Here is a 24,133-nt window from a genome sequence, read left to right as displayed (position 1 = left end):
ACAGAATTAAGACATAAGCCTAGGAAGTTAAGTGCCCATAAACTCTGTTGCTTGATGGCTTCTTTGGACAATCAGCATTCAGGTTAACAAAAATGGTTAATTTTTCCTTACTCTGACAATCAGTTCAGGAACAGGTTTTTTTTTAGGAACAATGCTTGGCAATAGATAGAAATCAGGAACATACCAAAGCCAATTGTGCAAAATCAGTAGTGCAGACATGCCCCAACAGTGAGCTATTTGCTAAATCTTTTCCCACACTTAGATCTGTCAAGGCAAGCATAGCGAAGCAGAATCCTAAAAGAACTGACAGTATGCTGCTACCACCATGAGCAGCTCAGTACTGAATGCTCATTTATGAATACCACTAAAAGGTAAAGGTACCCCTGCCCATACGGGCCAGTCTTGCCAGACTCTAGGGTTGTGCGCTCATCTCACTCTAGAGGCCGGGAGCCAGCGCTGTCCGCAGACACTTCCGGGTCACGTGGCCAGAGTGACAAGCTGCATCTGGCGAGCCAGAGCAGCACACGGAACGCCGTTTACGTTCCCGCTGGTAAGCGGTCCCTATTTATCTACTTGCTCCCGGAGGTGCTTTCGAACTGCTAGGTTGGCAGGCGCTGGGACCGAACGATGGGAGCGCACTCCGCCGCGGGGATTCGAACCGCCGACCATGCGATCAGCAAGTCCTAGGCGCTGAGGTTTTACCCACAGCGCCACCCGCGTCCCACTAGCCTCCTATAATTCTGTAGCACTTCCAAAATAAATAAATTAAGATCATCTACTTCCCTACGCAAACTTTCAGATGTATCATACAATTTAGGAAACATCTTAAAACCACTCCTGTTTCCAGCTTTTGTACACTCAAGTTTCTCCCAAACCCCCTCAAATTAGCAAAAAAAGATTAATAGGTATTTTATTAAAGTGAAATGTCATTACATGTTATATTTGCTATTTACATGCTGTATTTATTGTTTACAATTAAGCATAACTGTCAGGATTCTTTTATTCCACAAGATATTATGCTGCAGCAAGTCACAAGGTTACTATTTTTCTTGCAGCAGACTAACACATCTATTCCTCCGGAATTTATAGTTTGTCTAGGGACCTTTGCCTTTTGGCACAGTTTTGTCTTCACCAGCTGTTTCCTATAGAAGCTTGATCCATAATCAAGCAGTTTTGTTAGTGCAGTCCGGACCTTGCAAGCTGCAAAGACAGATGAGGGTCTTAGGTGTATTTGGAAAACGGAGGAATCAGAGGGATGATAATAATATAATGATAATTTTTTATTTATACCCCGCCCATCTGGCTGGGGTTCCCCAGCCACTCTTGGAATGCAAGGCTGGAGAAAGGACACCTAAATTCCTGCTCCCCACAGGATTTGAGGTCGGCATTGATTCCTTAATTTCCAGTTTCATGCTGAACTGGCAGCTTGTGAAGGTTTGGCACCCTTTCTCTACAGGGCTTGGTTTACTTTAAAAAGGAGGTACGGAGGAGGGAGATGGCAAGGCTGAAGGAATGTCACTTTGCACATGCTCAGGGGCAATGCTCTGCATTGAGTGCCGGCTTGAGGGCCCAGTTCCGTCCCTGCTAACGGAACGCAGCGAAACAGAGCCTTGCGAAACCCGGTCTCAGGGGAAGCCTTGCTTCAAGGGACAGATCATTCTGCGGGCCAGTCCCGCCGAGTCCCGCGGATGGCAGCTACTCCCGAGGAGATGCTGAATTTGCACCTCGCAGCTGCTGGGCGGCTATTCCTGGCTCCCCCGCCCGCCCAAGCAGGTGGGCCCACGCGGCGGAGAGAGAGGAGGGGGCGGCCTGGAGGGACCTATAAAACCCCCCAGACCCGGCGGAGAGCACAGGGGGGAAATCGCCGCCGAAGAAGAAAGGAGAGACAGACAGAAAAGGGCGAGCCGGGCGGGACTTTGGCCACCGTTGACCCTCTAAGCGCACGGGGCAGCTCCACCGACCGCCACCCCGGGGCACGGAGCGGAGTCCTCGAAGCCTACCGCAGATGGCCGAGCAAGAGGCGGCCCCGGCGGCCCCACTAGAGGCCGCTCCCTCCGAAGAGCCGGCCTCGGCTCCAGCAGAACCGACTCCAGCAGCTCCCGGACCGGACGTAACAATAGCAGCAGCAGCAGCCGTCGAGGCTCCGGCTCCCCCGGCAGCCCAAAGCGCCCCGCCGGCAGCTCCAGCTAAAAAGAAGCCCAAAGAAGGTGAGGGCGGCGGCCGACGAGGGGGCCGAAAAGGGTCTCGAGGCGGGAGGGCGGCGGCAGCGCGTGCGCCTCTTTGCCCCCGGCGCAAACCCGTGGCGGGACGCGGGAGGCCATTTCCAAGGCCACGTGCGGAAGCGGGGCGCTTTGAGCCTGGGCACCCAAAAGGACCTGTGGGGCTTCTCTCGTATTTAAAAGACGGCCCAAAAGTGAAGCGCCACGGCCTGCGCCACGCTGGTTTCCGGTGATTTTTCCAGAGGGGTGTTTATTGTGGTATAGCGCTCGCTCCATTTTTTAATAATAATAATAATAATAATAATAATAATAATAATAATAATAATAATAATAATAATAAATAATTGCGGTGCTCACGCTACGCCATTGGTATCCTAACTGCAGGCCGTATTCTGCCTCCTCCATTTAAGACGGATTTCACTTCTCTGATAAATTGCAGTGCAATCCTAACCATGGCTACCTAGAAGCAAGTCCTATTGAATTAAATGGGAACTAAATAGGGTTGGGACTGCAGCCTTAAAAGCCCCATTGCCACCAACGTCTCATTTGCATCATTCACCTGGATGAGCTGTATATGGTCGGAAAGCACCAAAAGAGGTCTTACAGCTTTTTACAACATAACCTCTATCAGTGTCAGAAATGGAATGAATGAGAAAACCACCAGCAACAACCCACCATGAAATCACCTTCAGCTATTTGCTCCCACTAAGTACTATTGAGAGCATCATAGAAGCAGCTGGAGCTGGAGAAGGAGGATAGTATTCTCTTACCCCAGCCCCAGAAATTTGAAGGTCGTAGGAAGGAGACCTGGTTGCCCAGGGAATTTACTGCAACAGCAATATGTATGTTGGTGTACCCCTCTGGTCATAACCCCCCAATACATTCTCTTGTTCAGCTGAACAAGTGAGAGGGACCCCTACATGCATACAACTGTACATGTGTCGGAGCTTCCATGCAGTCATGATGGAAATCCCTATGCCCATATAACTGTATGTATGGAGATGTGCTCATGTTAATGCTGGATGTTGGGGCATATCGCCAGAGGGATGCACCAGTGTTGGGGAGCGGGACACAGTCCCGCTCCCGTCTCTCGCATTCACTGAGTGTGTGAGAAATGGGAATTTGCATAGCTATCATGCAAAGGCTAAAATAAGGTTGGGATATGCATTCTCTGACCAAGCCCTTAGTCCAAGAAAAGAGCATTAATGAATTTACACAGCATTAAGTACTGAACTGGTGGGGATGGAAAATGCCCTACTAACGCTTTTATATTTGTGATACCAGGCACTCCCAGCTCACCGTTAAATCTAACAGTGGACGATGTGAACGACAATTCTGTGACTCTGACGTGGGATGCCCCAGAGGTTGTGGGCCATTCTGGCCTGGATGGATATGTGGTGGAGCACTGCAAATACGGAAGTAGGCTTGAGCTTTATCTCTCGTGAGCATGAAGAGCTGCATGCATTAATGTGGAAAATAGGATAACATGGTCAGGATAAATTGTTTGTCCCTCTCTTGACATATCTACAGCCACAGTTGGAGGTGAGGAGAGAACCATATAGTTCTCATGAAATGTTTGTTGAACCCTTAAACCGCTGAACAGGTGTGTAAAGAAAATGATATGTGTTCTCTTCTTAGCCTGACATCTTCTCCACACACCCGATCATTTGCTCACATGCCATGTTGACGTGCAATGGACATGCTCTGTGAGCTCAAGTTGAGAAAGGCTTGGGATACTAGAAGCAGCAAGTCATGGGATTGCAAATTCTAGAACCTTGAGGTTGGTCCATTTCTTTTAGGAGCTCTCAGGCAGGAAGAGATTCCACAGATGTAGCTTCTTCTATTCAAGCACTGCATTGGTTCTGTCCAACTGCTGAGAAACAGAACTTGCATGCTAGTGGAGGAAATGTTGCACATGTAGAAAGTCTGCTTGCTGTGGAACTACTGAAAGAAGGAAATCTACTTAAAGTCGAGAAAGGACGACCTTGCCCTTCAGCCTCTTATACTATATATAGCAATGGTGGAAGTGGCTTTCCAAACATGGAAATGGAGAAAGTAGTTATTTCTCCCATCTTTCAACCACTTTTGCAAATTGAATCCATTATGTAGCAAGTATAGATGCCATACCATATAAGCTGCCAAATATGCACCTCCTGGGCAAGGCTTCTCTATAGCATAGAAAGATATGGTATATTTGGCACAAAGATATGGCACTTTATATTATGAAAAAGGGTTGCAGTCTATGATGTCTGCTTTTAAAAAACTGAATAATATTAGGAAACAAGATTACATTTGTGAGCAATTTGGTTTGTAAACCACCAGTGATAGATTAATCATATCACAGCCTGAGTAGAAGATGTTGTATATTAAACAAGATTTATCATACACACTGAGTATGCTATAATGGTAATAAATAGTGGGTGACGTCTACTAAAGTCTTCAGCAATTGATGACATCCCTATTGATTGCTACAAACAATTTATGTTGCCCATTTTCATGGGTTGTTTAGCTGGGGTTTCTTGTGAGTGATAGCTGGGTGAATCATTTCTCATAAATAAATTATTTTGAGTTTAGCTCTTTTCCTTGCTTGCAAATTACTTCCTGCATTCCAAATTGTTTGCTGAATATTTTATTCAAGCCAGTTTTTCGACCTGCATGAGTGCATTATCACATATTTGTCACTCCATATCTGCATGGTGTATTTGGAGAGCTATTGCCATAGGGTAGCATTTCCACTCACTGATTAGATTGCCTCAACCTTTGTAACCTCTTTTGTTAATTGAATCCAATAAAAGCATGCTTTTGTTGTGATTAGAAGAGGGTGTCCTTGAAACATGGTATAACTGTTCACAAAAGATGGCTTGAGCACAATTGTAGCACAAATGTATCCAAATGTTATATCCCAATGGGGATAATTTATGGGTTGCCATATTTCAAAAAGTGAAAGGCTTTTTGGGGGGGTGGAGGCAAAGTTGTTGACCTTTCTTTCCCAGACATTTTAGCCACTTTTCGGCCCAGACACCATTTTCGACGGACGAATCCCGGCTATGTCCAGGACGTATGGCACCCTTAGATAATTTGAATGTAAGAATGAGCTTATACATGGTCTTTCTAGAGTTGGGAGGCTAGAACTGATATATTGCAACCTTAAATTTGGTGTTGGTTTTTAAAAAACCAGACAGACAGACAGACAAACAAACCAGTAGACATAGGTTAGCAAAGCATAGGTTTGCTTTTGAACAAGACAGTCTTAAGAGTGTTGAATTGGAAGTAAGTGCTACTGTGTTCTGAAGTAAGTGTTCTGAGCATTGGAGCTTTCATCTCACTCTCAAGAAAGAACTGAGTGGACTCTGTAGACAGATACATTTTAAATGTATCAGAGTAGAGGCCTCATTGTCCACTGAATTGACTTTTTACAATAATTCCGTTGCAGATGACGTAGTGGGCCAGCAATAAACATTAGACCTCCTGGCAGCTTACCTGCTGCTGTTTACCTGGAAGTGGGGGCAGGGAGGATGACATGGTGCAAATATACTGGCAGGGCCAATCTGGCATTCCAACTGGTGTGCTTACATTGTGTTGACCCCTCCTTCCTGGTAAGTAGCAGTGACTCTGCTGTAAGGTCAAATGAGTGCCATAACCCAACCATGCCATCCTTGCTTCTAATCGTATGACTCACCTGTTGCATATTTTTGTTTTAGCTACAGACTGGGTGGCCGCCAACACGAAGCCCTTCCTTTCCACCCGTTATGTAATTCGCGATCTAACATCTGGAGATAAACTTCTCATTCGTGTGAAGGCTGTGAAAGGTGATGGAGTTAGTGAGCCAGCCGTCCTGGACCAGCCACTCCTCATCAGAGAGGTTCTTGGTATGTATCTTGAATGCATTTAGTGTAACAGAACATGTTCATTAACATGGATTATTCAAAGACGTCCTTCATATCATCTTCCTGTTCAAAATACCCCCTCTAGCTGCTGTTTGCCTTGTTGGGAGTTATTCCCCTACCCCCCCAGGAGCTTTGTGGGACCATGATTTCTATCAGCAAAGTGATGTGGTATGCAAAGGTTAAACAACACTCCTTCCCTTATACACAAGCAGATCAAATTTGCTTAATGGCTTTCATTAACTCCTGTAATCTCCATAAGAGAGACTTTGGCTCACATTAGTATACCCTTGGAGTTTTTTCTTCACCACAACTAAAGCCTTGGTGTCATGATTTGTTGTAGCTGGTTGCCCTGTGGTATGCAATGGAGAATTAATTTCAGATGACTTTCTGGTTTTGGCTATTTCCATTTTGCCCTGGCAAAGATTGCTTTACTTTTCCTTCTGTTGTCCTTTCTTCATTGCTTTAAAAATTATGAACAGCTTTGACTCATTTTTGCAATTTCTTGAAATGAAAATGAAGCAGACATCCCAGCATAGAGAAATCAGACCTGCTTGTGTAAAAATGGAGCATACTTTACTTGCTTAAAGGTGAGAACAAGATGCAGTTGATGTTATGTGAAATCCGCTTTAATAAATAAAAAAGGTGTCATTGATGCTCCCACTGCACCTATTTTTGGACAGTCCCATGAATATGTAGGGCAAGTGGATATCTCCTATGACAGTGTGCATTGCAGTGAGCGGCAGGCATTGCACATGGACTTTAAACATGCATCTGATAGGCCTCCTTGGTGCACCATTGGGAAGTACAATTATGTTTCATTCAATATTAATATAAAACTGTTCTTCCAAATACAGGAATAATAGTGCAATCCTATACATGTTTATTCAGAACTAAATTTCCTTATTTTCAATTGGCTTACTTCAGTAGTTCTGTTGAGGGCATGATAGCTCCCCATGTTCTTTCTTCAGCATTTTAGCACTCAACTGGAAGCACTAGATAACATCCATGGCAAGGCAGGTTCCTTTTAACCTGGGATGCCCTTGTGGCTATGACATTACCTTGCCCTCATCCTTCAGTCATCAACAGAACTCTGGGTAACAGGAGACCAGAAGAAGCTGAAGTCAGTGATGAAGAAGTGTATTACCTCCCAACCACATTTAGTTCTCAAAATAAATCATGTGCAGATATGTCTACAAATTGCAAGAACAGTCTGATCTGCAAGTCCTGGGTATGACACAGCTCTGACTTCCATGGTGTCAGCTGCTGTTAACATTAATGTGGCACCACAATGTAATGAAACATACATTGCACTATTAATTGCATCTCACTTGGCAGCAGTGGTCATGGATCTGAGTGCTGTAATTTGGAACCCATGTATACATTTTTCTGCAGCTGGAAACCAGCTGAGGAGAATCTGCCAAGTACAGTGATACCTCGGGTTACATATGCTTCAGGTTACATATGCTTCAGGTTACAGACTCCGCTAACCCAGAAATAATACCTCAGGTTAAGAACTTTGCTTCAGGATGAGAACAGAAATTGTGCTCTGGCGGCACGGGAGCAGCGGGAGGCCCATTAGCTAAAGTGGTGCTTCAGGTTAAGAACAGTTTCAGGTTAAGAATGGACCTCCAGAATGAATTTGGTACTTAACCCGAGGTACCACTGTACTGCTTTTTAAACTACTGCATAAAACACTGCTAGAGTGCACCCCCCCACTATTAAAGATTCAGAGATCTTGTCCTTCTTTGCATCTGGTCACTTTACCCCTGGCTCTTTCACTTCAGATTATAGCAAGGGTGCTTCTTAGGAGTTTGAAAGCTTCTTCAGCCTCCTCTAGGTATTGCTGGCCCCATAGTGTGTTTAGTAGGGATCTTGTGTGAAGTGTGAAATATTAAGACCTTGTATAGCTTGGACAGAAGGGTCACACTTCAGAATAACCTAAATTCTGTTTCTACTGCGAAAAGGAATTATCTTTAGACAAATGTTTTGATGGAAAACGATGAATGCCGGTGATGAACATATTTCTCTGCCAGCTAGTTGGTAAGTGAGTTCTCTAATGCAGCCTGTAATTGTGCTGCCTGCTAGCACAGATTGTCACTGGAGTTACAGAACTATCTTTCACTACTTTTCACCACTAGCATAAGGTGTGGAAGGAGTAGGGACATAAAGGCATCTGCCACTGTCTTATGAAATTTGTACACAGTGCTTTTTAACCTGACTGAATGAATCAAATGCGGGTTGTATTTTCAGATATCGGCAGTACTGTACTGGCAGATGAATGTTTTCTTTGTGCTGGGGTAGGTTCTATAGTCTGAGTGTCTCAGATTATGCAAATATAACATCTTGACCAGCATGTTATGTTTAAATTGTTCTTGCAATTCCAGCTGTTTAGTTAACGAGTCTACTTTATGTACATTGCTGGGAGCAAATTCCAGTTGAGTGCCTGTGTAGCCGCAGGTAAACAAAAAAAAAATGCTATGGCATTTTGAAACTGATGGTCTATTTACACACTTAATCTTCAATTAGTTTTCTAGCCAATTGGTACAGCGTAGCAGCACCAGTTCTCAGCTCAGGAAACTCACAATCTCTCTCATTGCACAATATTGATATACTATTACTAGCCTACTTTATTGTGTGTTGAAAGGACTGGCTCTTTTTTAAAAAGTGTGCTTAATGCTGTCACTTTTATTTTGAAAGATTAGCATCAGTGTCCTCTACATACGTTTCTGTGTTTGAAAATCTCAGCCTGCTGTTTGCCCCTGTTGCTGTTTGATTATAACAGTTGAATAAAAAAAACCACCTTTACGCAATTTTAAGCAATTAGCAAGATAACAGAGACAAGCTATGCTTTCCTTAATATGTAGGGATATAGAAATTAACTTAGTTCCTTGGAGTGCTGGATTTCACTTGACTGATAAGCAGGGGTGTCAGGGCCTGTGGGAGTGCCACCTTGGGGGCTTCCGCTGCCTGAGAGAGTGTGGCCTCATCCTGCCTAATGGCTGTGCTGGCCCTGTTGATAAGAATAAATGCCAGCAAGGGATTCCAGGGGGAAAGAGATGGGTGAGTGAAGATGCTGTTACAGTTCTTGGCTGGGCTCTCCTCTGGTATATCCTACTGCATTGCTGGTGTTCTATGAACAGCGTTGCTAAAGTATCTTTCAGCTTTTTAATCCTGGGTCCTCCTTTACACGATCACTTCTGGAACGTAGGCTACTGCACGTTTAAGCCTCACAGGCATGCATAGCTCTTTTATTAAACCCCAACATAATTATTTTACCACCCAGGCTACCATTGACAAATATAGCATGCTAGAGTTACACCATTGCTATTTTGATGCTAGTGAAGACAGCGGCAAGTGATTAAATGCATACAGGCTTCTTTTGACTCTCACCAGGTTGTTTTCCCAAGGGAAGTATAAAGCTCTGCTTCAAGTATGTGCTGTTCATTGCATAGCACATACACACACATCTTTTTGGCTTAGTATATAACAGAGGGACTTGAAGTAAAATCCAGACATTGTAGGAACATAGTTTTAGAGCTGAAAGAAAATCTGACATTGATTTGGTACAAAACCAATTTTGTAGCTGTATATTGGAAACTACTATCTTGGGATGAATTACAAATCTATCTTTATTAGGACCCCCAAAAAGGACACTAACCCCACCAATTTGAGATTCCTGCATTGCAGGGGGTTGGGCTAGAATGACCCTCGGGATCCCTTCCAACTTGACAGTGTTATGATTCTGTGACTGATCACTTCTGGAGGTGGGTGAAAATTGGAATTTGAAGTTACAGTGCCTGCAAAAACGTGCAGGGAAAAAAAACCCCTAACTTTTAGAAGACACATGAAGGCAGCCCTGTTTAGGGAAGGTTTTTTATGTTTGATGTTTTATCGTGTTTTTAATATTCTGTTGGGAGCTGCCCAGAGTGGCTGGGGCAACCCAGTCAGATGGGCAGCATACCAACAAACAAACAAATAATTTATGCTGCATCTGGACCTAAAATTTGCCAAATAATATTCATTGTAGAATTTGGAAATTACCCAGCAGACTTCCCTTGCTTACTTTGCACATCTTTGGCATTCATCAGGCACCATCTTAATTCTGGAATGGCAACAGCCTTCATTTTCCAGGATTGAGTTGTGTCAATGCATTAATTTTCCATTGCGCCACTGAGCCATTATAGCCAGCAGAATTGTACCAAACGTGGCAGTGTATTTACCTTTAATACCAGAAGGAGGAAGGATATCTGTCAACAGTTCGGTGAGGTCAACACAAGATATACAAGACAAACTAAGGGACATGCAAATACCTTGGCTAACACACCATCAACTACTTGCCTTTTTAAACAATCCAGCAATAAAATCAGCAGCCACTAACCCTTGACCACCTTTGAAAACCACTTCCTGGCAGCAGAGGGACACGGCAAAGGGATGATATTCACAATATACAAAATACTCCAAAATCCCACAACCCGCCTTGACTCAATGAAAGAAGAATGGGAGCACGACATAGGCTATGATATTAACCCCACCCAATGGACTAGAATGTGATCTAAACCTCCCTTTAAGTCCGTATCAGCCAAAGGAAGGGAACTCACTCTGAAGCTCACCTATGGGTGGTACTTAACACCACGGAAACTGGTGCCGATACGCCCAGGAACCACACCAAGATGCTGGAGAGGCTGCACCTCCACAGGGACATATCTCCACATGTGGTGGGAATGCTCTAAAATCCAACCCTTCTGGACAGCAGTCCTACAAGAGATATGCAAAATAACTTAACAGGTATTAGAACTCGCCCCATATCTGACCCTACCGAGCATCTTCCAAGATCATAATGACCACTCACATTATACAGGGCTTATAACCCAAATACTCTTAGCAGCCAGAAGCCTCATAGCCAGACACTGGAGAGACCTGTCAGGAGTAAACACGGACCAATGGTATCAAATTGTATGGGAAATGGCCTTACTAGAAAAGCTAACCAGTAAACTGAAACTGACATGGGGACAAATAGAAGAGGACGCCTTCACACTGGTATGGCTCCTCTTTATCACATACACAGCCCAACAAGAACCCCCGACAACATATGAATCAATCTGGCTTACCTGACCTAACAAGACCTCCCCCGCTCACAAATGCAAACAAATCCCACTGCAGTCAACCACAGACAACCAACCACATCCTGCCCCCCAATACCTCTCACTACCAAGGAAATGTAATAAATGAATAGAAAGAGAACTTACCCAGTTGACGCTGACACAAAACCCCACACGTACACTATATAAAAGAATATAAGCCTCACCACCCCACCCCTCCTCTCCCCCTACCTTATACGATACTCAACACTAATGTCTCACAACAAATGTAACTGATTTGTAAAAAAGACTCTACAACCTGAAAAAAGAGATGTATGTACTTTTGTAAACCAAGAAAGTCTTTAAGTCAAGTCAAGTACTTTATTACGGTCATAGACCAGCATAAACAAAACATATACATAGATAGTATAACAGTATGAATCCAGGCGAACAATTATTAAATAAATAGGAGCTAGAACCAAACGTAGATTTAAACATATACATAGAGTACTTAATTAAGGATAGACAATGGGTCTAAAAATTTATAAGAAAGATTAAAAGATTAAAAGATCAGTTAACACAGCTATATGGGTTGGGCTTCAGAAGTGCGGATCTAATAATATGGGCCTTCAGTTTAGGATTGAATTGTAGCATAGATCATTATTCGGAAAGTCTTTAATAAAATACATTAAAAAAAAAACAAAAACAGTTCAGTGAGGTTACAGCAAGAAGGTATGCTGTTGCTACAAGGCACTTGATATTGATTCTTCTTGCTGAGTTGATTAAATTAAATTATGAAATGAAATGCATGCCTCGTACTATTTATGAATCCTGATCCCAACTCTCCATTCATGGAGCTAACCAACTCAGCTCAAAGAATTGCCAGAGTTAATAGAAACTCTCACCTCTGATAATTTATAAAGCACAGTTACCTGATCTGGGGCTCCATGGTTGGGTCAGGTTATGAATGTGTCATTTAATAACAAACAAACCGCAGGGTTCTTGCCAGTGTAGCCTTGGCCAGAATTCATTTCCAATTTGATTCTCTGGACTGTGGTGGAAGAGCTAATCAGTTTGCCTTACCTCCCTGGGTTTACTGATTTACTGTGTTTATATGGCACCTTTCTGCCAAGGCACTCATTGTAGTTTACCATTTTAAATATTAAAACAAATGTTACACAGAGCTTTCCAAACTTTTCATGTTAGCGACACTCTTTTTAAGACATGCCTCATTTCGTGACACAGTAATCCAGTTTTACTAGCAAACCGGAGCTTAAACTAACCCCTTTCCAGCCCTGGAAGGAGCACGGGGAATGTTTGCGCGACACACCTACGCACTGCAGCTGACACAATGTGTCATGACACACAGTTTGGAAAGCTCTGCGTTACAGAATACAGAACAGAGCTTTCTCAATCAGATTTTTGGAGCTGATGACACAAACTTCCTAGCCTGGATTTCTCCTCAGGGATACACAAGTTTTTCTTAAGAAGACTAGAGCAGGTGTGGGCACTGCTGACTCAACATCTTCTCAGGCCATGGATAGTCACTTCAGGAGCTGATGGTTTGGGCTCCCTGGCTTGGGCTTCTCTTCTGCTTCCCCTCAGGACACACAGGTATTTCTTAAGAAGAGTCAGGGAATGTGGGAAGGACTGAGCCAACAGTTCTCTCACGCCACTGCTGGTCGCTTCAAGAGCTGGTAGCATCTTCTCCTTGGCCTAGGTTGCATTTATGGTCCAAGGAAGATGCATTGTTGCGCAGAGGGGAAAGTGTCAAGAGCTCGCCCTACACTCGAGTAGGATCCTGGCAAAGACACATCCCTGACTTGCATGTTCTCTCCCTCCTGGTCGATCGTTCGAGAGCTTTCTTCAGCCCGAACATCACAGCGACTGATGCCAACAGACACCGGCACACTTAGGGATCTGCAGAGTCTTCGCAGCTTGCGTAACAGACCTCAGCGCCTCAGCATTTTGGCTAATCTACTTTATTTACATATAAACACACACAGAACACTGCAGCATGGCTCTCTCTCTACCATCAGACAGCAAAGAGAAAAAGAACAAAGGACAATAGTCCCACTTCACGGAACACAGTAACACAAACATCCTGTCTCCGTCACTTCCCACTGTGGAATCAAAATATACACCGTCATGTAATAGACAAAAATCCCATGACTGTAATCATGGAGCAGGAATTCTAACAGAAAGTAACCTTGCTCCTACAAGGTTTAACCACAATGAAATATGAAATATTTGGCTTACGCTGCCTCCAAACTGCTATGGAATCTCTCTGGTCATATGAGTATCTCAGTGCTGCCCCCCCTAACGTTCTTATTTATTTAAGACATTTATATACAGTGGTACCTCGGGTTACATACGCTTCAGGTTACAGATTCTGCTAACCCAGAAATAGTACCTCGGGTTAAGAACTTTGCTTCAGGATGAGAACAGAAATCGTGCTCCGGCGGCGCGGCGGCAGCAGGAGGCCCCATTAGTTAAAGTGGTGCTTCAAGTTAAGAACAGTTTCAGGTTAAGAACGGACCTCCAGAACGAATTAAGTACTTAACCTGAGGTACCACTGTACTGCCTAATTATTAGTGCTTCTAAACTTTCCAGGCAAGCAGAATGATCCAAGCAAAGGAGATTCATCAATGATTCCACAGCAAAGTTCTGCAGTACCAGTGACAAACTGCTATAATTTTGTTTTCTCCAGAGCAGCCCAAGATCCGACTGCCACGCTATTTGAGGGACTTGTACATGAAGACTGTGGGCGATGTGTTGAACCTGATGATTCCTTTTCGGGTATGTGGATCCTTATTCTTATATTGACATTTTGGCTTTGGGCGGGGATAAAAGCCTTTGCATAATTGGTCAAGAAGCTAGGAATAGTTGCAGAAAGCTTGCAAAGGTGAACTAGTTCTCAGGTTGGCTACAGTGAGCAGCCTCCAAAGCAGAAACTATTGATGTTTTGGAAAGAATTCCAGCTTCACTTGAATGTGGCCTGGTCACTGAAAAGAATAAAGGACTGACAGGCTTGGGCAAAAGGAAAATTGGAGCTTGAGAAGAGAGCTGTCTCAGGACAAGGCAGGACTGGAAACAAGGTACTCTACACAAACCATTGTATCCTAAACTGTAATGTGTAAACAAGCTTAAGCTTTGTTTGGCTGACATATGCATTACATCTGTATATTGCAAGTCATATAAAACTCACCAGCTCTTGGCAGCCTCCTAATCTCTAAACACAGACGGAAAAAGTGTCGTATGTCATACTTGATTCTGATGCTGGATCTCTTTTTATGTTATTCTGATTTAAAGAGCTCTTATCAAGAGAATACTTTGACATTGTGATCAAGTTTGTTATGTGCGTTTGGAAAGCAGAGGCAGTATGTTCCAGTCAGGCACTGGGTGGGGGGTTGTAGCCCAGAGCCTAAAATAGCTCTCGACTAAAAATAGAAAGTGCAAGCCATATGGAGTGGCATAGAGAGACTTATAATAGGGTATAGCACTCCATGCATTTCCTTGGTTCTTGGGTATCTGTAGACATGCTGTGGATCTAGGCCACTCCCTTAAAGGGCCAGCTGTCAGAAGCAACTGCATTTGACATACATTCATACTAGCTTCAACTGCCCCTAAGTTTTTTGTCAGGGAGGGGACTTCAGAGCTCAGGTTTTGGATAGAAACATCAATATGAATTTTTTTGCCTCCTGTGCATGGGCACTCATACATAAATGTGTGTCGGCAACTGTCCTGCCTTTGAATAAGAATCCAAAAATTGTGTTGGCTTTTTGCATCACAGTTTAATCACATGTGGCTAGAAAGTGGAAGCAAATGAGCACTTTCTTTCTTTGAAACTTTATTCCCACTTTTCACTTCCATGAAGAACAATCAACACAGTTCACATAATAGAACCACAATACTAATATAAAGCAAACTCTAATCAGTGAAATCAAATTAATAAAACGAAACAAAAAACAGACAACCTAGTTCTAAGAGCAACACCAGGAACCATCAAAATCATGAAAGACCACCTATCCATTGCCGAAGATTCACTGTATGTTTATAAGAGTTAGTAGCCAGACAAATAGAAGAAAACCACAATATACCAACTGTTCTACATATGCCTTTCCTTAGGGAAAGCCAAAGCCACAGGTGACCTGGACCAAAGATGGCCAGCCTCTGGATCCCAAGCGAATGCATTTGCGCAACAGTGAGAGGGACTCCGTCCTATTCATCCGCCAACTACAGCGCAGTGATTCTGGAAAATATGAAATAAGTGTTAAGATCTTAGATGAACTAGAAGACAAGGCCACCATTAATCTCCAGGTGATTGGTAAGGGCGATGAAACCATATGGTTTGATTTAGTATCTAAAGGGTGGCTAGCTCAGATACCTCTTCCCTTGAAACAAAATTCTCTAATTCAAGAGTCACTGTGTACTGTGGCATATGGCAGCTTGCTGGGCCTGGCATTATTAAGCATCGGAGCATGTGGTCTGCTTATGCCATGGGGAAAGTGTGCTGAGATGACTGTTCTGTTTCAGTCTCAAATCCCTTATACAAAGGGTAAGATAGAAAGACATTGAAGAATTAGGAGCCATTGTTTCTGATACTGAAACTACACCTCCATGAGAGTTATGAATGAATAATAATAATAATAATAATATATTCTAGTATAGTTATATATTTCCCTCTTCTTCTGGATAGCTTAATGGCTGCTCTCTGTTTTATCTGGTGCCTGCTGCTGAACTTCTCTGTGATGTGCTGTGGCAGGTAGCACTTCTTGATATTTCAGAAGTAATGTGTGGCTCATCTTTTCAGAGAGACCAGGCCCTCCTGAGAACCTGAAGCTGGTGGATGTATGGGGCTTTAACGTGGCGTTGGAGTGGAGCCCACCCAAAGATAATGGCAATGCTGATCTCAAAGGGTACACAGTCCAAAAAGCAGACAAGAAGACTGGGGTAAGGACTTGGGGCTGGGAAAGATACAGCCTGGGGGGGGGGGATTGTAATTTGTGCAAGGATTAGTAGTGGGTCCTGAAGCCACCATCACTTCACAGCTGTTTACAAATCCCAACAAAAAGGAGTCAATATAAGAAATGCAATGCATATTCCACAAAAACGCAGCCCACAAATTCCGTGACAATGCAGAATTTGGTCACAGGTGGTTTAAACAGTGAAAATGAGAATGGGAAAAGAACATTACTTAGAACCCTTATGCTTTTTATTCTTTTATGTTTTTTATAGTACAATAAACGGAATCAATAACATCTTGAATAAGAATGTAAATCAAGGTTAAAAAAAAGCTCATGTATGAACTTTTTTCTTTTTAACTAGCAAATGTAAATAACCCTCTAAATGTATCCATATTTAGTCCAACAAATCTTTCCCTTGAGAACCTTTCCCTCTCTAATCCTCCATTGGCAGCATTTATTTCAGAAATGGCAGTAGGTCAACACAGTTTGCCTTTGTAATAGAGCTTTATTCCTGGGGTCCAATCACAAGCCCCCTGGAAGAGTTGATTCACTCAGCTATTTTTATATACCTGGTGCTGTGACCTATGCCTTGCTTCAGTTGCTCTGTGGAAGCATTGATACTGTCTAAGGTTTTAAAACAAACCAATACACAAACTTTCATTTAAAATTTTGGTTCAAAATATACATAAAGGTCATTAAAATCAATTAAAAAAATTAAAAACATGTAGATAATCATAAAACAACATTGCTGCCAAATATTTTTGGGACCCACCTTGTTTCTGTGAGTACCAGCTGTTTTGAACTGTTTTTAATATTGCCTTTTGATGATGTAGCCTTCTCTGGGATCTTGGGGTGAGAGAGGGCAACATATTATAATATTAATAAATGTGCAGTTCTTCTTCTTATCAAATAGTATCAAATGCCTTTTCTATAAGGTACAAAAGCACCCTTTTAATCAAACGTATAAGAGAGTCTTGGCTTGTTCAGTGCAGCAAGTTAGCATTTCATTGTATGCTATATTTATATATGGTGGCAATTAAGAAAGGGCTTGGTGGGAGAATGTGCCACGTGGCTGGATAGAGGGTGAGTTTTCTCTGCTTTACTGGTGGGGGCAGTTTCCTGTGGAAGGGAGAATTCCTGCCATTATTCCCCACCCCAGGACAGCAATGGAATGTTTGTCAAGTGGGGACTCTCTTCCTTCTCAATTTGCCAAATTGTATTGTGGGCTGTTTCCCACCTCTTGCAATGCTGCTGGAGAAGTGGTAGAGTGAAAACCATGGGACCAGAGAACCTGTTTCATTGAAAGACGCTATCAACAATTGTACAGTTCTTTCAAAAACAAAAAACACTACAGATCGAGTTAAATGCTTCCTCCTGTCCTACAGTTCCAACAACCCCTGCCCTGGGCATTGCTATTCGGTATGAATAGGAGGCCCTAATGGTGCCCCCGTCACCCACTTTCATTTGCCCTAACACCAAAACAAAATAGCACCCCAAGGTGGCTTGCATAGGTTTTTTTGGCTTGGGAAGCTCTTGGTCCTTCTGCTGGGAGGGCAGCCCTGTGCCCTGAACCTGAACCTTTTTCGTGTTTAAGAGGCTGACCTTTACTGCTTTCCAGCAATGGTTCACAGTTATGGAGCACTACAACCGCACCAACTGCACCGTCTCCGATCTCATAATTGGCAACAGCTACTCCTTCCGAGTCTTCTCGGAGAACCCCTGCGGCCTCAGCGAGAAGCCTGCTGTCTCCAAGGACGTGGCTCACATCAAAAAATCAGGTAGGGGCTGTAGAACCACAGTAGGAAAGACAAGGTTGTGGAAACCCACTCCTTCCCTTGTAGGGCTGGTGGGTTACGTGCATGGAACATCGAGAACAGAAGGCAGCCATGACAGCTCAAACCATTCCAGCCAGATTGTCTAAAGCATCTTCTTTGATGGGCAGCGTACCAGCAGCTGTATGCTGAGGTGGCAGGGGAGGGGAGTATCAGAGGAAAAGTGGGTGGGGACAGCAAGAAAAGTAGGTAATACCACACAACTGACTCTTGTTCAATAGGCCACATTCCAGCCACACCAAAGAGCTGGAGGGGAGGGTGTGAAGCAGGGCTAGTGAAGAGGATGTGGAGAGAGGGACGCATGGGTTGGAAGAGAGATCACAACCTGAGGAAAGACCTGAATGCAGGATTGGGAAGCCTGGAGGGGGCAGTTTTTAACCCAGAGGCTGGACATCCCTCACTCTGATGTAAAGCCAGATAAGCCATGGCAAACACTGGGAGGGATGACGGAGTGAGTTTTAATGGTGTAGTTGGGGTGAAAAAAGGAACATTTTCTTTCTGCCTTTCATAAAGACATCAGTTACAAATGAATACATGGCTGGAGGCTGCTGATAGTTTTCTCAGGGAGCTAAAGATCAGAAGGTCGGGGGTTCGAATCCGCTCGATGGTGGTGAGCTCCCCTTGCTCTGTTCCAATCTAGCAGTTTGAAAGCACACCAGTGCAAGTAGATAAATAGGTACCGCTGCGGCAGGAAGGTAAAAGGCGTTTCCCGTGCGCTATGGCTTCCGTCATGGTGTTCCATTGCGCCAGAAGCGGCTTAGTCATGCTGGCCACATGGCCCGGAAAGCTGCCTGTGGAGATGAGCGCCACACCCCACAGTCATCTTTGACTTAACCATCCAGGGGTCCTTTACCTTTTCCAATTTCAATATACAGAGCTGTCATTTTGTATTGTTTCAGAAAGTCTCACAATCTACTCCCCCTCTTATGTAGAGTTATATTGATCTGCCTTCTCCCCCACTCCCCCAGCAATCACATACAAAGCAGAGAAGTACAATAGCAAGGATCTTTCTGAACCGCCAAAATTCACCCAGCCTCTCACCGACAGAACTACCACCCGGGGCTACAGTACCCAGCTTGTCTGTTGTGTCCGGGGCTTCCCAAAGGTGAGTGCTGGTCATTCTTGGAAGCTAAGTGATCAGTGACCATCTTTAGTAAGACTGAATCTGACATTAGGATGAGAGGCTTGAGGTGTTTCCTTTGGTAGAAGAGCATGGGTTGGCTTCTTTTGTTAATGGGGATAAGTTGCAGACAGGTGGATCCATTTATTTCAGGTTAAGTGTCCCTGTTGCATGTGTTTACTCCTCAGCCTGTTCTGTCCTGCTTCCACAGTAATCTGCAAACTTTTTTTTTTTTTTTAAACTGCATTTGAATATTTTTCTTTCAAAATATTAATTTCTAATTGTAATTTATTTCACAACACGCATTTAGATGCATACCTTTTTTGAGCTGAGGTCCACATCGCAACATTCAGAGAACCATGAAGTCTAACAGATAAGAGCTACATTCTGATCTGTACTTTAGTCCAGGAGATGCAGATCAGGCCAATTTGCATCAAATTCTTCAAGCATCTCTAGAGTTTACGGGGCTTCCAGGAGACCTGTTTATTGAGCATTCACCCTGATTTGTTTGCAGGGAGATTAGATGACTTGGGCTGTTTAATGAGTAGTCATTCTGATAAGGGGGGGGGGGGGGGAGAGATTGGATGGCATTGCATTGAAGCAAGTGTTATGCCACACTTTCCAGTGCATTTCCCCATCACTTTCCAGATAAATGTCCAGTCTTATGGGGAAGTGGCTTTGTAGTTCCTTCCTGTTTCAGCAAACATGCGATGGGTGCTGCAGTCTATGACAGCATTGGGAGATTGTCAGTGACATCCACCATAAAACAGTCCCAATGAGTAGGCAGGAGGGTTGAGGGTGAAAAAGTAATGAGACGTTGTCTAGAGACTCTAGAAACTTATCACTAAGTAATGGGAAGCTGTTGCTCACCTGGGACCAGTGATCAGCCCCTTCCCACTTTTTTGGAGAGAGGTGTTAATTTCTGCCATTTTGGTGCTTTATCTGTATTTCAGCCCAAAGTGATCTGGATGAAAAACCAGATGGAAATTGGAGAAGACCCCAGGTATTTAGCCCTCATGAACCAAGGTATTTGCTCTCTAGAAATCCGCAAGCCCAGCCCCTTCGATGGTGGTGTCTATACCTGCAAGGCCGTGAACCCTTTGGGGGAAGCCTCTGTAAACTGCAAGCTGAATGTAACAGGTATGTACTTAATATCTGAGTTGTTTGCTTTAGGACTGCCTATTTTGATGCAATTGCTAAGATTTCGAAAGGGAATTGCAACCATTCTGGGTGAATTCTACTGTGGCTTGGAATCCTTTGTCCCTTATGGGAATTCCAATCATAGTCATGTAACGAATTATTTCAGCCTCCTGGAGAGATGTGATTGACAGGCAGGGTGTGTTTGCTAGATGCAGCTGAAGGCTGGTGCACTGCCATTCGTTTGCTTGGATTGCTGGCAACCGTTTCCATCTGGGACATTCCCAGAATCACTTTCATACATTGTTAATGCTGGTTCCCAGGATTGATGGCCCTTCTTTATTGATTTCCCAAGGAAACACTGTGCAGCAGCAGGTAGTGACTTAGAAGGTTTGCCAAATGCTGCACATTCTACTTCAGCTTATTAAAATTCATTAAGAAAGTGCTTCAGTCCAGAGGTGATTAGATGGTGCAATATCAACACTTGTGAGGAGCAGAAGGAGGAGTAGAAGAGGTGACCACAAGCTAGCTTAATTACAATATTTAGCATTAATGTTGTTCTTCGGAATATTCTTTCAAATTGCTTCCTTTACATGTTGTCCCTTACACCAGCCCTTTAAGGTGGGTCAGTATTATAATCTTTTGCAGGAAGAGGGCTCAGGGATTGTGAATTGTTTAAGAACAACTTGGCAGAGGTACAACTAAACCAGAGGCACACTCAGTCAGCCTAGCCTGTGGTTTTTAAAACTACAATAAAGTAGATTTTGATTGAATATTGGGAAATACTGTCTATACGAAGTAAGAGCACTCAAGTGGGCTGGTTGTAAGAAGGTGGAATAAATTATTTGTAAGTTTTCAAGAAGAGGGTGGCCTTTCCACCATAGAATCCCAAATCTGCAATGCTGTTAAAACAGAAAGAAACAAAACAAAAACTAGCTAAGAGAGTGTGTGCAAGTCTTCCCATTGGCAAACCTGGCAGTCAAGATGATGAAATACCATATGTTGCACCTGATCATGTTTCCTGGCTCTGGAATCCTGCAGCCTTGTAATATTTCTCTAATAGGATCCATTTAGCCTTAACTATGTAACTGAGATATTAATTCCTCTCCACTCTATTAATGGCAGAGAACCTCCTGTAAGTGGGTAACTGGTGTTCTCCATCTGCAGTGGCTGCAGCCCAGCTGAGTGGCTGTAATTTATTGCCCACACAAGGCTTCCTGATCACATTTCCTTGCTTCAGCAAACAGCTCCCCAGCTCTCTTCCACCCCCCTCCACTTTAACCCCCAAATCTGAGAAGACAAGAAAACAAATGCAACACTTAACCACCCAGAAAGATTTGGTGCTCTCACTTGCAGAGATCTAACCCAAGCAGCACATTCAATGCAGGCCCAAGCCTGCAAGATACCTGGCTCACGTTTTGTATGGCAAAGTCCCAAGGGCTTGGGAAGCATTTGATATTTCACACTCAGCTTGCATTGTGTCCTGTCATGCCTATTTTAAAATATTTTATGAAGCCTTTTTGCTGTACAATAAAATTCTTACTTGTCTAGATTCTGTTATCAAGGCCAAGCAAGCAAAACAAAAATCACTTCCCTTCCCCAGAACAGCCATGCAGCAAATCTTTTATGAATGAGCACTAGAAACAAGAAGGAGATTCTAGAGCTGTATTTACTAGGAGAGGAAATATCCAGCGCGAAAAGCAATTGGCATTCCCACTGCAGGAGTGAAACAGAACATAACCAATTTGGGATGGAGATGAGAGAGATACTAAGAAAAAAGAGCCCTTTAAGCATATAGTGTTTCAAATATAGTGCACTGCCTCTAAACATCTCCCAGCAGACTTGAGTCAGCTAAGCAACTATCTGTGCTTTGCATTTTAACATCGCAGAGTATATAAAGAAGCATTTTTATAAGCCTGGAGTTGTTGGGGTTTTTTGTGTGTTTGCAAAGGAGTAGCTCTTGCTTACTGCACTGCAACCAATCACTGTGTTTCTCTGGTCTATTTCTATGGCAAAAGATTGTGCTACCATTAATGTCACTAGCAGGACAAAACAAGCAAGCAAAATAAGACACATTGCTTGAAGAGATGCCTAGAAAGTAATCTTGCAAGTTCCTTATGTTTCTACAGTCCCAGAATGAGGATGACATGGTGAGTCCAGATGAAGAACAAAGTGAGTTTGAGGTAAGATGTCACTGGAAGAATTAAAGATGATCATCCAGAATGTATTTGGTTCAGGAGGCATATGAGAGCTTGGGCTAGGGCTGGCCCAAAACATTTTGTGGCCTAGAGTGAAGGGCAAGGTCTCTCTCACTTCTGTCTTCTACAAAAGACTTGCGGTTCAATCTTACTTCAATGCTGGCAACAGAACACCGTCCTCCATGGCACTGAAGAGCAGAACAAGCTTAAGGGGTGTATAGTGGCAAGGAGAAGGAAAAGCTGACTGCTTCATAGGTATTAGGAGTGAATGAACGCTGGACTAAATTAGATGGTTTCTGTTCTGGGTGCCTAGTATCCACTCCAGACATTGAGTCTGCACATATCTCTTGTTTCAGTGTTTCCTGTTCAAGGCCTCCTACGAAACTCCCTCTTGGTATCCCTGCTCTGGAGCAATGCCTTATTCACACACTCAGCTCCATGGTTCCTAGAAGGAATCTCCCGCTTGGAGATGAAGCTGCTGCTGCTGCTGCTGCGTCTTTTCAAAATCAGAAGCTTTATAGAGGACAGAACCTGCAACTAGGATGGCTCTGTAGGGAACACTGACCATGCCTCCTGTTAAATGTCTTTTACTCCTTTTATGGTCTTTCACCCTACAATACAGTTGTTATCAGTCTTTGGGGGAAATGTTCATTTAGGATGACGACGATTGTGATAGCAATAAATTAATAATTTAAAAATATCCTATGAAGGACCTTTTACTCAGTGATACATTCTGCAGCTGACTCCCTCCAGCATCCCATCACCTATGTATGGGTGACACTGCATTCCAAAATGAAGTTCGCTACTACCCTCGGAAGCTACCCAGTCAGTTGGACTGAACCATCACAAGGGGTGTTTTCAACTTACAAACTGTTCCTGAAAGATTTGACAGCTAGTGGAGTAAAAGGCTAGTGAAAGTTCTAAAGCAGGATTAGGGGACCTTTTCGCCCCTCTCTCAAGGGCTGCGTTCTCTTGCAGGTAATCTATTGGGGGGGCGGTTCCTGTATTTTGTGGTGGGCAGAGCCAAAAGTGGATGGGGTCAGAGCCAAACATGGGTGGAATTTGGAGGGTTGCATAGGTTTCTCTTTCCCCTAGTCCCCTAGTCCTGAGGGCCACGTGATATTAGACTGAAGGCCACATGTGGCAGGTGGCAGAGCCAAAAGCCTCTGTGATTCCTCACAGCAAGCATTCCTTTTCACCTCTGCAGGCTTTGATATTAAGCAGTATTCAGAAATCAGAAATCCCATCAGTTCCTTTTTCTACTCAGCAGGATCCTGGGCATTTTTACAAACTGGCACACTGAATGCTATTTCAGTCCAGAATGTTCCTCTTGTGAATATTGTCAATGTAAGAGAGAAAACAGCAGACGCCGGGTGGTATTTGACTAACCTTTTGCACTAATGCAAGGATTAGTGCTGGCGCAATGGGATCACCCCCATGCTGTCCCCAAATCTGCTCTGGATGGACAGGGGAAACTCCAGAACAGATTAGGAGTTTCATAAGGGGAAGAGAAGGGGAGAATGTTTCATTGTGCAAGGAAAAATCATTGCACTGACAGAGTGTTAGCCTTATGACATTGGAAGCAACCCATTCATTTTAATTTGAATGTGCCTGCTGCTCAGTGTGATTTTTTAAAATTCATTGCCGTTTACGGAATTAAGGAAAATGAAGAAAATAGTTTAAGAGACAGAAATG

The 24,133-nt window shown here is 43.6% G+C and overlaps 1 protein-coding gene across 1 annotated transcript; it reads left to right on the top strand.

Moving 5' to 3' along the window:
- Positions 1–1,754: 1,754 nt before the first annotated feature.
- MYBPH (myosin binding protein H) lies at positions 1,755–23,138 on the top strand. Its single transcript, XM_081866714.1, has 11 exons — positions 1,755–2,207; positions 3,504–3,638; positions 5,921–6,088; positions 13,895–13,983; positions 15,313–15,511; positions 15,998–16,137; positions 17,770–17,929; positions 18,952–19,088; positions 20,057–20,243; positions 22,370–22,423; positions 22,795–23,138. The coding sequence occupies exons 1-10, from the start codon at positions 2,006–2,008 to the stop codon at positions 22,378–22,380; spliced, it is 1,428 nt and encodes a 475-aa protein (XP_081722840.1). The 5' UTR covers positions 1,755–2,005; the 3' UTR covers positions 22,381–22,423; positions 22,795–23,138.
- The last annotated feature ends 995 nt before the right edge of the window (positions 23,139–24,133 follow it).

Source organism: Podarcis erhardii (genome assembly GCF_964252035.2).
Source record: "Podarcis erhardii genome assembly, chromosome: 6".
Taxonomy (NCBI): Eukaryota; Metazoa; Chordata; class Lepidosauria; order Squamata; family Lacertidae; genus Podarcis; species Podarcis erhardii.
This window is presented reverse-complemented; position numbering and strand designations above follow the sequence as displayed.

Excerpts from the sequence above, each read along its gene's own strand:
- MYBPH (XM_081866714.1), top strand. The coding sequence starts at position 2,006 with ATGGCCGAGCAAGAGGCGGCCCCGGCGGCCCCACTAGAGGCCGCTCCC. Across the intron at positions 3,639-5,920 it reads GGAGCACTGCAAATACGGAA|CTACAGACTGGGTGGCCGCC; the intron begins GTAGGCTTGAGC and ends TTTTTGTTTTAG. Across the intron at positions 15,512-15,997 it reads CATTAATCTCCAGGTGATTG|AGAGACCAGGCCCTCCTGAG; the intron begins GTAAGGGCGATG and ends TCATCTTTTCAG.